The sequence below is a fragment of the Notechis scutatus genome, unplaced genomic scaffold (genome assembly GCF_049901735.1).
Source record: "Notechis scutatus isolate UNSWTSFEM ecotype Mainland unplaced genomic scaffold, rNotScu1.2 NSCUSCF32, whole genome shotgun sequence".
In the NCBI taxonomy this organism is placed as follows: Eukaryota; Metazoa; Chordata; class Lepidosauria; order Squamata; family Elapidae; genus Notechis; species Notechis scutatus.
The window spans coordinates 142,389-154,900 of NW_028263155.1; the positions used below are offsets into that span (position 1 = coordinate 142,389).

The 12,512-nt window shown below is 62.9% G+C and overlaps 1 protein-coding gene across 2 annotated transcripts in view; it reads left to right on the forward strand.

Annotated features, from left to right (window-relative positions):
* LOC113432571 (arf-GAP with GTPase, ANK repeat and PH domain-containing protein 3-like) overlaps positions 1-8,852 on the forward strand; it is a 36,429-nt gene extending 27,577 nt beyond the window's left edge. For both annotated transcript variants that reach the window (XM_087948910.1, XM_087948909.1), the window contains exons 2-9: positions 535-593; positions 1,941-2,028; positions 4,907-4,992; positions 5,122-5,263; positions 5,761-5,895; positions 6,043-6,170; positions 7,042-7,197; positions 8,765-8,852. In XM_087948910.1, the coding sequence (XP_087805036.1) occupies positions 535-593; positions 1,941-2,028; positions 4,907-4,992; positions 5,122-5,263; positions 5,761-5,895; positions 6,043-6,170; positions 7,042-7,197; positions 8,765-8,827 (857 nt within the window). In that variant the 3' untranslated portion in view covers positions 8,828-8,852. The remainder of the gene's footprint in view (positions 1-534; positions 594-1,940; positions 2,029-4,906; positions 4,993-5,121; positions 5,264-5,760; positions 5,896-6,042; positions 6,171-7,041; positions 7,198-8,764) is intronic.
* The last annotated feature ends 3,660 nt before the right edge of the window (positions 8,853-12,512 follow it).

The following is a 12,512-nucleotide window of genomic DNA, read 5'->3' on the forward strand; positions in this document are numbered from 1 at the left end:
AGACAGGGAGGGGGAATTCAGAAGGCTTCCTCCCATAAGGGTTTCTGGTGGGGTGTGGGGTGTTGTTGCGATGGATGGAGGGGCCCCGAGGGTGGTCTTGATGACCTTCGTGGGGCCCTACCGAATGGGGCAGAGACGGGGAGGCGGGGGAATTCAGAAGGCTTCCTCCCCATAAGGGTTACTGGGGGTGGGGTGGGGGGTAGAGGCTTCCTGATGTCTGGGATGGATGGAGGGGTCCCCCGAGGGTGGTCTAGATGACCTTCGTGGGGCCCCTTCTTGAATGGCTTCCTCCCATGAGGGGGTGGCAGGAGGGCGGCCATTTCCCACTCTGGGAGGGAGGGAGGGGGGGTTTTCTTCGGGACCACCGGGAAAGAGGGGGTGGTGGAAGGTAGGAGGGTGGTCTAGACGACCTTTGCAGGACCCCCTCGCTTTGAGAGAGGGAGGGGGAGGAGAGGCAGGGAAAAGGGGCCTTTTGGGGAGCCGTTAGGGTTCAAACCCCCTCCTCCTCCTCTGTCGCTCTCTCGCTCCCTACAGACTCCTTTGTGAACAGCCAGGAGTGGACGCTCAGCCGTTCCGTCCCGGAGCTGAAAGTCGTAAGTAAAACGGACCTCCTGGGAAGAACAAGAGCGGGACCTTAGGGGTCATCTAGTCCAACCCCGAGTAGGGAGGAGGAGGAGGAGGAGGGGGCAGAAAAAGGGGAGGGAGGGGGTGCCATCCCTTCCTAGCTCGGCCTTCGGGAGCCCAGGGCAGCGGGGGCAATTTCATGGGAAGAACAAGAGCGGGACCTTAGGGGTCATCTAGTCCAACCCCGAGTAGGGAGGAGGAGGGGGGCAGAAAAAGGGGGAGGGAGGGGTGCCATCCCTTCCCTAGCTCGGCCTTCGGGAGCCCAGGGCAGCGGGGCAATTTCATGGGAAGAACAAGAGCGGGACCTTAGGGGTCATCTAGTCCAACCCCGAGTAGGGAGGAGGAGGAGGAGGAGGAGGAGGAAGAGGGCAGAAAAAGGGGGAAGGAGGGGGTGCCATCCCTTCCTAGCTCGGCCTTCGGGGAGCCCAGGGCAGCGGGGGCAATTTCATGGGAAGAACAAGAGCGGGACCTTAGGGGTCATCTAGTCCAACCCCGAGTAGGGAGGAGGAGGAGGAGGGGGGGCAGAAAAAAGGGGAGGGAGGGGGTGCCATCCCTTCCTAGCTCGGCCTTTGGGGAGCCCAGGGCAGCGGGGGCAAGAGGGGGTGGGGTGGGGGCACCCAATGGTGCTTGGGCGGGGGGGTTGGACTAGATGACCGAGCAGGTCCCTTCCAACTCTCTTATATTGAATGCCCACCCACCCAGACTTAAACCAGCCTTCTGGGCTTGTATCTTGGCCAGGCAATAACTCCAAGGGGGAAAATGGGGATTGGGGAGGCAGGCCCTTCTTGTTCTTCCCCTCCCCCCCCTCCCCAGGAATGGGACCTCGGAGATCATCCAGCTTGTCCTGAACGGTTAGGGAACGGGGTCACGGCGGCTTTGGCTCTACCATTCAGGGGAGGTAGGGGCAGGGAGTGGGGGGAGGGCAGGGAGAAAGGGGCTTGCCCAGGGCTGAGGGGCCCCAGAAGTGGGACCGGCTGGATGTCCACAGGATGCCCCCCCCCCACCCATCCCCGATCCACACAGTGGCCCAAATCCGGGCGAAAGGACTGGGGCAGCCATCTTGGGCTTAAGGGGGCGGTTGGGGTAACCCTGCGGCATCCACCCATTCGCTGGCGTTTCCCCTCCCCTTTCCGGGGCTCGGCTGGAGAATCTCTGGATGCCCCCCTGCCCTGTTGAGGGCTAGAAGCCCTCCCCGAAGCTGCCGTTCCCCGAAATTCGGGCCTTCCTGGGTAGTTTCCCCCCTTTCTCTGGCCGTCGCTAGGAGTGGGGGCACGAAAAGTCGTGGTTTCTTCTCAGTCTCCCCCTTCCTCTCGCAGGGGATTGTGGGTAACCTGTCCAGCGGGAAGTCGGCCTTGGTGCACCGCTATCTCACCGGCACTTACGTGCAGGAGGAATCCCCGGAAGGTCAGTGCCGGCACCGCGGGGCGTGGGGGGGGAACCGGGAAGCCCCTGGCCTTATCTAGCTAGTTCCAAACACGGTGCTGACAAGGAAGGACCCGGCAGCCAGTCGCCACCCGAGACTCCAAACACGGTGCTGACAAGGAAGGGACCCGGCAGCCAGTCGCCACCCGAGACTCCAACGGTGCTGACACGGTGCTGACCCGGACTCAAACACGGTGCTGACAAGGAAGGACCCGTCGCAGCCAGTCGCCAGGACCCGAGACTCCAAACACGGTGCTGACAAGGAAGGGCCCGGCAGCGAGTCGCCCGAGACTCCAAACACGGTGCTGACAAGGAAGGACCCGGCAGCCAGTCGCCACCCGAGACTCCAAACACGGTGCTGACAAGGAAGGACCCGGCAGCCAGTCGCCAGAGACTCCAAACACGGTGCTGACAAGGAAGGCCGGCAGCCAGTCGCCAGAGACTCCAAAACGGTGCTGACAAGGAAGGACCCGGCAGCCAGTCGCCACCCGAGACTCCAAACACGGTGCTGACGAGAAGGGCCCGGCAGGAAGGCGCCCGCAGCCAGCAGTGCTGGCGAAGGAAGGACCCGCAGCCAGTCGCCGAGACTCCAAACACGGTGCGACAAGGAAGGGCCCGCAGAGTCGCCGCTCCAGAGACGACAAGAAGGACAAGAGGCCCGGCAGCCAGTCGCCACCCGAGACTCCAAACACGGTGCTGACAAGGAAGGGCCCGGCAGCCAGTCGCCACCCGAGACTCCAAACACGGTGCTGACAAGGAAGGGCCCGGCAGCCAGTCGCCACCCGAGACTCCAAACAAGACGACTCCAAACACGGTGCTGACAAGAAGGAAGGGCCCTCCAAACACGGTGGCAGCCAGTCGCCACTGACAAGGAAGGACCCGAGACTCCAAAACACGGGCAGCAGTCGCACCGAGACAAGGAAGGACCCGGCCAGTCGCCAGTGACCCAAACACGGTGCTGACAAGGAAGGCCCGCAGCTCACCTGAGACTCCAAACACGGTGCTGACAAGGAAGGACCCGGCAGCCAGTCGCCACCAGAGACTCCAAACACGGTGCTGACAAGGAAGGGCCCGGCAGCCAGTCGCCACCCGAGACTCCAAACACGGTGCTGACCAGGAAGGGCCCGGCAGCCAGTCGCCACCCGAGACTCCAAACACGGTGCTGACCAGGAAGGGCCCGGCAGCCAGTCGCCACCCGAGACTCCAAACACGGTGCTGACCAGGAAGGGCCCGGCAGCCAGTCGCCACCCGAGACTCCAAACACGGTGCTGACAAGGAAGGGCCCGGCAGCCAGTCGCCACCGAGACTCCAAACACGGTGCTGACAAGGAAGGGCCCGGCAGCCAGTCGCCCGAGACTCCAAACACGGTGCTGACCAGGAAGGGCCCGCAGCCAGTCGCCACCGAGACTCCAAACACGGTGCTGACAAGGGAAGGGCCCGGCAGCCAGTCGCCACCGAGACTCCAAACACGGTGCTGACAAGGAAGGACCCGGCAGCCAGTCGCCACCCGAGACTCCAAACACGGTGCTGACAAGGAAGGGCCCGGCAGCCAGTCGCGCCCGAGACTCCAAACAACACGGTGCTGACCAGGAAGGGCCCGGCAGCCAGTCGCACCGAGACTCCAAACACGGTGCTGACCAGGAAGGGCCCGGCAGCCAGTCGCCCGAGACTCCAAACACGGTGCTGACCAGGAAGGGCCCGGCAGCCAGTCGCCCCCGAGACTCCAAACACGGTGCTGACAAGGAAGGGCCCGGCAGCCAGTCGCCACCGAGACTCCAAACACGGTGCTGACAAGGAAGGGCCCGGCAGCCAGTCGCCACCCGAGACTCCAAACACGGTGCTGACAAGGAAGGGCCCGCAGCGAGTCGCACCCGAGACTCCAAACACGGTGCTGACAAGGAAGGACCCGCAGCCAGTCGCCAGAGACTCCAAACACGGTGCTGACAAGGAAGAGCCCGGCAGCCAGTCGCCACCCGAGACTCCAAACACGGTGCTGACATGCAAGGGCTCCAAGCAGTCGCCCGAGACTCCAAACACGGTGCTGACAAGGAAGGGCCCGGCAGGAGCCGCCCGAGACTCCAAACACGGTGCTGACAAGGAAGGAGTCGCTACCCAAGACTCCAAACACGGGGCAAGGAAGCGAGGCCGCCAGGCCCGAGACTCCAAAGACGGTGCTAACAGGGAAGGGCCCAGCAGCACGTCGCCCGAGCACCGCCACGACCTTCACCCGGGCAACGACAAAGGAGTTCCGGCAAAAAGCCCCTCCTCTTTTGCTCCCTTACGGAGAGGGGCGATTCCCCGCCTCCCTGCTCCCGCCCCGTGGCCGTTCCTCCCGAGTCGAGCCCGGTTCCGTCGCTCTTTCCTGTTCGCCGGGCAGCTCGGCGCCTGCGCAAACGGGCTCCTCCTGCTCCTCTTCCCGCTTGATCTCCGAAGGCAGCTGAAGATGGTCGGGACGGCGCTTTGTCTCCCGCTCCGCTAGCCGCCGGCAGGCCGCAACTCCCACCCTCCCCGTGCTCACCGCGTCTCCCTTCTTTTTTGGGGGTGGGGGTGGGGGAGGAGTGGTCGTATTGGGAGAGAAACACACACACACACACACACACACACCCTCCGGCTTTTGGGCTGACCCGGGTGGAGGTTGCTCCCGGCCGGGAGGGGGGGGATTCCGAAATGCGGCGGACGTTTCGGGGATTGGCAAGCCGTTCTGGGCCGGTTTTGTGAGGGGAGGGAGGGGGCAGGATAACGCCGAACTCTCGGGTTGCCCGCCTGTCCTCACCCGCCCCCAAGCCGGGCTGAGGGGATGCCGCTGTGTTGCCGGCAACCGGATGCGGGCGCTACTCCCTCTCTCCGTCTCCGTCACCAGGCGGCCGATTCAAGAAGGAGATCGTGGTGGACGGGCAGAGTTACCTTTTGCTGATTCGTGATGAAGGCGGACCCCCCGAGTTGCAAGTAAGCACCGCTCCGTCGGTTCCCCGTCGGCCCGCCCTGGCCCAAAGGGGCTAAGCCGCCAAGCGGAAGCTCTCGCCCGCGACGGAGCTTGCCGGACCAAGGCCTCTGCCTTCCCTCCGCTTGCCAGCGTTTGCCGCCTGGGTGGACGCGGTGGTCTTCGTCTTCAGCCTGGAGGACGAGATCAGCTTCCAGACGGTGTACAACTACTACCTGCGGCTCTGCAGTTACCGCAACACGATGGAGGTGCCCATGGTCCTCGTGGGCACCCAAGGTAAGGCCCATCCAACCCTAAACAACGACCGCCGTTCTGACCCCGGGGGCCGGAACGGGAGGACCTTCAACCAGGGGTGGGGATGCCACCCCCCCCAAAAAAACCCAGCCACCGCTTTACGGCCCTGTGCCTGGGTGGGCGCCGCCAACCGGAACGCCGACGGCGGAGGCTTCGCTCGGGCTTCCGGGAGGGCGGTTCGTTTCCGGGACTTTCGGTTCGGCCCATTTTTTTTTTGGGCGGGCTCCGGCACTGACCTGCATCCGAAACGGGCGGCGGGCAGACTCCGGTGCAGGGTGAGGCGGTTTGGTTCAACTCCTGTTGTCGGCCGATGGTCAACGTAGCAAGCGGACGTCAAACGTAGCAACCGGGTCGTTCGAACCGGTGTGAACGGCTCCGCTCCGATGGCTTCCAAAGACGGCCGGTGGAGAGCAACCACCGTGGTTCTCCGCCCCCCCATCTGTCCTCCTCCTCTTCCTCCTCCTCCTCCTCCTCTCCAGACGCCATCAGCGCCACCAACCCCCGGGTGATCGACGACTCCCGGGCACGGAAGCTGTCCAACGACCTGAAGCGTTGTACCTACTACGAGACGTGCGCTACCTACGGGTTGAATGTGGAGCGCGTCTTCCAGGACGGTATGGCGGCGGAGGGGGGGGGAAGCCGGGAAGGAGGGAGGAGAGGGGGAGGGGAACCCTTGTAACCCGTGGGCCCATGGGCCGGGACACCCCAGTCTCAACCCCTCCCCCCCTCCTCTTCTCCACCCCCCACCCCACCCCCGGTAGTGGCCCAGAAAGTGGTGGCCTTGAGGAAGAAGCAGCAGCTGTCGATCGGGCCCTGCAAGTCGCTGCCAAACTCGCCCAGCCACTCCTCCGTCTCGGGCACCTCCGTGCCCACCGTCCACATTAACCAGGTGGGGCTGAGCAGAGGGGGAGGGCGGAGGGGAAGGGGGTGGAGGAGGAGCGGCTTGCCCAGACCGGCGTGAGGGGTTGGGAGCCGGCGGGCGCACGGCGGCACGGCTTCCAGGCACACCCTCCCCGGCGGCGCTGCCTGGTTTTGAGGCCGTCGTGGGTCGTGGGTCGTGGTCTCGGGACTGGTTCTCCCCTCCCGGGGCTCTCCCCCCCCCCCCCACTCTTCTTAGGCACCCCGTTTCCTTTGCGCGGCGACTGGACGGAAGTGGGAGGAGAGGGAACGGTGAGGGGGAGAGACGCTTAAGGCAGGAGTCAGCCACCTTCACCCCTCCAAGAGCCCCAAAGGTCGTCACCAGAAGCCGCCCGTTCAATTCAGGAGCCCACCAGACCCGGCGGCGGTTCCCCCGCCATCGAGCGGCGTCCTTTTCCCTCTACCTGTCCCCACCGAAAGACCCAACCCATCGGGGAGCCGACGGGCAACGGGGAGCCCGCAGCAAAAGCGGCGAAAGAGTCACATCGGGCTCCGGAGCCACCTGCAGCTGCGGAGTCGCGGGGTGGCCGACCTCTGCTCTAGAGTCTCGACGTCTCTTTGGACCTCCTGCTGGAGCGCTTTCCCTTGGGAGAGTCGACCGGACAAGCCGCCCCTTGCCACAGCGTCCTCCGCCGCCCACCCCAAACTGCAAGCTCCAAAATTGCGTTGCCGACTAGACGAAAGAGCCGCATGCAGCTCCGGAGCCCCCAGGTGGCCGACTCCTGGCTTTAGGGGGAAAAAAGAAGACGGGGTCGGGATTTGGGTGGGCAGCCCGCCGCCGGAGGGGGAGGAGGGAACCGCGCGCGGCTCACGGCGCGCGTGCCCTGCTTTTGTGTGCCCAGGCTGCCAACGGGGGTGGGGCCTTCAGCGACTACTCCTCCTCGGTGCCCTCCACGCCCAGCATCAGCCAGCGGGAACTCCGGATCGAGACCATCGCGGCCTCCAACACCCCCACCCCCATCCGTAAACAGTCCAAGCGCCGGTCCAACATCTTCACAGTGAGTCCTGCGCGGCCGGGGGCGTGGGGAGGAGGGTGGCGAGGGGTAACACCCCCACTACAGTTTGGCAGCCCTCCTCTCTCGTGAAGGGCCGGCCTTGTCCCCCGCGGGGCTCCAACGGCCCAGCTGATGTGAGCCGCCAGGGGGAGGTTCTGACTCAGTCTCCAGCTGGGGTGGACAAACCGGGCGGGGACGCTCTGTTCGCCCCCAAAATCTCCTCTCGGAGAGAAGGACGAGGTGGGGGAGAGGGAGCAACTCCCTCCTCCGCTCCAAAAGTTGGGCTGCTCCGTCCCCCCTCCCCAATTCCTGTCCCTGCTTCACTGTCATGACCCCCCTGTCATCCCTCCACCCCCACCCCCGAAACGGCAGAGTTTCCAGGCGGGGTGGAAGGACTCTGGGTGGACGTCGGCAGCAGCAGGAACAGGGGGGGGGGTTGGCGGGGAGGGAAGCCTTGCCGAGAAGGGGAGGGGAGGGATTTTTCCAGTCCTTAAGAACCCCCTCCCCCCCAATCCGTGACAACCTCCCGCCCCTAGTTAGGACGTCCAACCGAGACGAGCTTGGCGAATGAGTTTTTGGGTGGGGGAGAGGGGAGCGAGGGCAAATGCCCCCCCACTGTGGGGGGCTATCAAAACTAGATCCAGGAAGAAGCCCTCCACCCCGCACCGTAGATTCCCCTTCCCCCCGCCAGGATAGGAGGAGGAGCCCTCCTTCTGTGTGTTTTTGGTGTTTTTTTTTGCTTGCACCCGCGCTGGGACCTTGGCTGGCCAGCTCTGTGAGCGGGGAAAGACCTCACACTGGGGGAGGGGAGGGAATCCCCCCTTTCCTCTGTGCAACTGGGTGGGAGGACCTGCGGGTGGGGAGGGAAACCGGCCTCCATTTTGACTGTCCTCGTGTGAATGCGCTGTCCTCCCCCCACCCCCAAATCCATGCTTTGGCTTCGGAGGGGCGTCTGTGCTCCGTTTTTTTTTTGGGGGCTCGGCCTTCCTGCCCTCCCTCGCACGCCGCTCCCTCCCCTTCCCTCTGCTGCCCCCCCCGCCTCCCGCAGCTGCTGTCCACCCGCTCCGCTCGATCGCTCCGCTTGTGGTCGGGGGATAAGGGAGCGAGCATCTGCTTCTTGTCGGTTCGCAACAACCCCTGGAATGGCTTTGCGCTGCCGGCAACCCTGCCTTCTCCACGACGTCGCGCGCTTGTTGGCTGATGCTGCCGGACGCCCAGGTGTAACCAGCTGGGCCTCCGGGGGAGGGGGCGCTTCAACGCTGGGGGTTTCAGGGGGTTTCAGGGACAGCTGTCCTGCTTCTCGAGGCTGAGTTACTCCTTCCTCCCTCCGTCCCCGTTGCCTGCTTCTCCTCCTCCTCCTCCTCCTCCTCCCCCCGACGGCTCGTACGAGACTCCCGACAAGAGTGCGGTGGGGGGTGGATTGTGGCCAGCAGAGGGAGCCCGACGCCTGCTTTCTGCCACTCTCGCTGCCTGGCTGGCTGGCGGTGCCGCACACCGCCCCGGTCTCCCTCTCTCGCCCGGCGTTCTAACCTGCCTCCCCTCCCTCTCTGTTCTCTCGCCACGCTTGCAGATCTGCGCCAATGTTTCCACCTTTGTGTCCACCAAGCGGCCTTTCCAAGTCCTTCCACATTAGAAGACCAACCCTCGCCCACCCCTCCTTTACACCCCGTGTCCCCTCCCCGTGTCCCCCCGGCTTTCCTCCCGCCGCAGGCCGCTCAAATACCAATCTCTCTCCCTTCTCGTTGCTCTGCAGGGCCGGATCCGGGCAGGCACTGGGAGTGATTTCGCTTAGTGGCCTGCCCCGCCGCCTGCCTGCCTACCTGCCTGCTGCTCGCTCGCTCGCTCGGGTCCCCTTCCACGCAGGAAAAACACGCAGGAAACCTCTCTTGTTTCCCCTCCCCTTCCTCTCCCCCTCCCCACCCCTCCGTCAAGCCTCTTGAGCGCTGCACTTTTAACCCGGAAGTCCTCGCGGCGACGGAGGCGCCACCTTCGGAACGACGGACGGAAAAGTGCCCGGAGACGGAGGAGAGGGCCGAGGACGCTTTGCTGTGGTTTTTTTTTTCTCCCGCGCCCGCCGCTCTTCGCTCTCGTTTTTTCCCTCCTCTTCCTCCTTCCCCTCCCTCCTGCATGGGACTTTCTCCTCCTCTTCTTCGCCTCTTCTTTGAGCGAAGCAGCCGCCTCCTCCTCCTTCGGAGCTCGTCGATCTGGCCCTGTCCCGGGTCCGGAGTGGCCGGAGTTTCTAATGTGCGCCGGGCGGGACGGACGGACGGACGGACGGACGGCTGGCGGGCTGGTGGGGAAACGGCCCGGACGAGGAGCGCTCCTGCTGCCGTTGGCGTTGGTTCTGACTGTCCAATCGATGGTGCCGTGATTTCTCGCGCGCGAACCTTCTCTCTCTCTCTCTCTCTCCTGTGTCGAAACGCCTCCTCAATGGACTGTACATCCCCGGCTTTATTTATGGACCCCTTTATTTATTGGTGATGACTTGACTCCTCTCTCTCTCTCTCCTCCTCTCTCTCTTTCCTCTTTCTCTCTCTTTCCCTCCTCGCTCCCTCTTTCTCTTTCCCTCCCTCTCTCTCTCTCTCGTTCCCTCCCTATCTCTGTTCTCTCCCTCTCTCCTCTCTCTCCTCTCTCTCTCTCCTCTCTCTCTCTCTCTCTCTCTCTTCTCTTTCCTCTCTCTTTCCTCCTCTCTTCTCTCTCCTCCTCCTCTCTCTCCTCTCGTTCCTCTTCCTCTCTCCTCTCTTTCTCCCTTCTCTTTCTCTCTCTCTCTTCCTTCCTCTCCCTCCTCTTTCTCTCTCTTCTCTCTCTCTCCTTTCTCTCTCTTTCCCTCCCTCTCCTCTCTCTTTCTCTTTCCCTCCTCTCTCTCCTCTCTCTCTTTCTCTCCCTCTCCTCTCTCTCTCCTCCCTCTCTCCTTCTCCCTCTTTCTCTCTCCTTCCTCCCTCTCTCTTTTTCTCCCTCTCCCTCTCTCTCTCTCCTCTCTCCTCTCTCCTCTTTCCCTCTCTCTCTCTCTCTTTCTCTCCCTCTCTCTCTTTCTCCTCTCTCCTCCTCTCTCTTCCCTCTCTCTTTCCCTCCCTCTTTCTCCTCTCTTTCTCTCCTCTCTCTTTCTCCCTCCCTCTCTCTCCTCTCTCCTCTCTCTTCCTTCTCTCTCCTCCCTCTCTCTCTCTCTTTCTCCTCCTCTTCTCTCCTCTCTCTCTCTTTCCTCCCCTCCCTCCTCCTCTCTTCCTCTCTTTTCCTCCCTCTCCTCTCTCTTTCCCTCCTCCTCTCCTCTCTCTCTCTTCCTCTCTCTCTCTCCTTTCTCTCTCTTCTTCTCTTCCTTCCTCTCTCCTCTTCTCTCTTCCTCTCTCTTCTCCTCTCTCTCTCGTTTCCTCCTCTCCTCTCTCCTCTCTCTCTTTCCTCTCCCTCTCTCCTCTCTCTCTTTCCTTCCTCTCTCTCTCCTCTCCCTTCCTTCTCTCTCCCTCTCCTTCCTCTCTCCTTCTCCCTCTCTCCTCTCTCTCTTCCTCCTTCCTCCTCCTTTCCTCTCTCCTTCCTCTCCTCTTCCTCTCTCTCGCTTCCTCTCCTCTCTCTCTCTCTCTCTCTCTCTTTCCCTCCCTCTCCTCTCTCTTTCCTTTCTCCTCTCTCTCTTTCCTTCTTCTCTCTCCTTTCCTCCTCTTCTCTTCTCTCTTCCTCTCTCTTCTCTCCTCCTCTCCCTCCCTCTCCTCTCTTTCCTCCCTCCTCCCTCCCTCTCCCCGTCCTCCGCCTGCTCCGAGTGTAAAGCAAAAGCTCTTCCGCGGCCGACGCTCGCTCTCTCTTTTGCAAACCTGACCTCTTGCCTGACCACCCTTTGTAAGGTGCCACTTGTGTTTCGCCCAATAAAACGGTTGGACTGAGGAAGGGCCTGGTGCTGTTCTTTCCGGCTTTCCCCCCTCCTCCCTCCCTCCCCCCCAAAAAAAACCCCTCTCCTCCCTTGGCCGCCACCGCCGCTTTCCTGCTCCCATCCCATCCCGTGGCCTTGTGTTGTTTGGACGGGGTTGGAGTGTGTGTTTGTGTGTGTGTGTCTCATCTGGGCTTCCCCGGGACGGACGGACGGACGGACGAGGAGCGGGGTGGGCTTCCATTTCTGCTTTCACCCCATCCCTCCCCCACCCCCTCCCCACACAGCGGCTCCTAACCTCCTCCCCGGGAGGGGGAGGTTAACCGCTCACCTGTCTCTCTTCCTTCTCTTCCAGTCTCGGAAAGGCCCCGATCTCGAGCGGAAACCCCCCGAGAGTAAGGCGGACATGATTGGCAGTGGGCGGGCCATCCCCATTAAGCAGGTTGGCATTGCTCTTCTCCCCCTCCCTCTCCTCCCCACCCCCCGTCCTCCTCCAAAGACCCTTCCCGGGGAGGCAGGGTCTCCGTGTTGGGGAGGGGGCGCCTGCCTGTGTCTCTCCATGCGGTGTTTGCGGTTGTTGTCCCGTCTGGGCGTTCTCACCTGTGTGGGTTTGCCCTTTCGGGCGAGGGAAGAAAAGGCCACCGGGCGGGCACCATGTCGCCGACCCTTTCATCCTGCTTTGCTTTGCCTTCGTGGGAGGAGGAGGGGAGGGGAGGAGGGGAGGGGGGACGCTCCGGTTGGCTGGGGGGATCCCTGGACACACAGGAGGAGGGAGGGAGAGGGAGGGACAGAGAAAGGGAGAGGAGGAGAGAGGGAGGGAAAGAGAGGAGAGTTAGGGCCATCCTGGACAGGGAGGAAAGAGGGAGAGGGAGGGAGAAGAGAGAGGGGGGAGAGGGAGGGAAAGAGATGAAAGGAGAGAGGAGGAGAAGGGAGGGAGATGAGGGAGGGAGAGAGGAGAGAGGGAGAGGGAGGGAAAGAGACAGAGAAAGGGGAGAGGAGGAGGAGAGGGAGGGACAGAGAGGGAGAGGGAGGGAAAGAGACAGAGAAAGGGAGGAGGAGAGGAGGGAGGGACAGAGAGGGAGAGAGGGGAAAGAGACAGAGAAAGGGAGAGGAGGAGAGAGGAGGGACAGAGAGGGAGAGAGGGACAGGACAGAGAAAGGGGAGAGGAGGAGAGAGGGAGGGAAAGAGGGAGAGGGAGGGAGAAGAGGGAGAGGGGGGAGAGGAGAAAGAGAGAGGAGGGAGAGGAGGAGAGAGGGAGACAGAGAGGGAGAGGGAGAGGAGGGGAGAGGGGCTAAAGAGAAAGAGAAAGAGAGGAGGGAGAGGGAGGGAAAGAGACAGAAAGGGGAGAGGAGGGAGAGGGAGGGAAAGAGAGGGAGAGGGAGGGAAAGAGGGAGAGGGAGCTAAAGAGAAAGAGAAAGGGAGAGGGAGGGAGAGGGAGGGAAAGAGACAGAAAGGGGAGAGGAGGAGA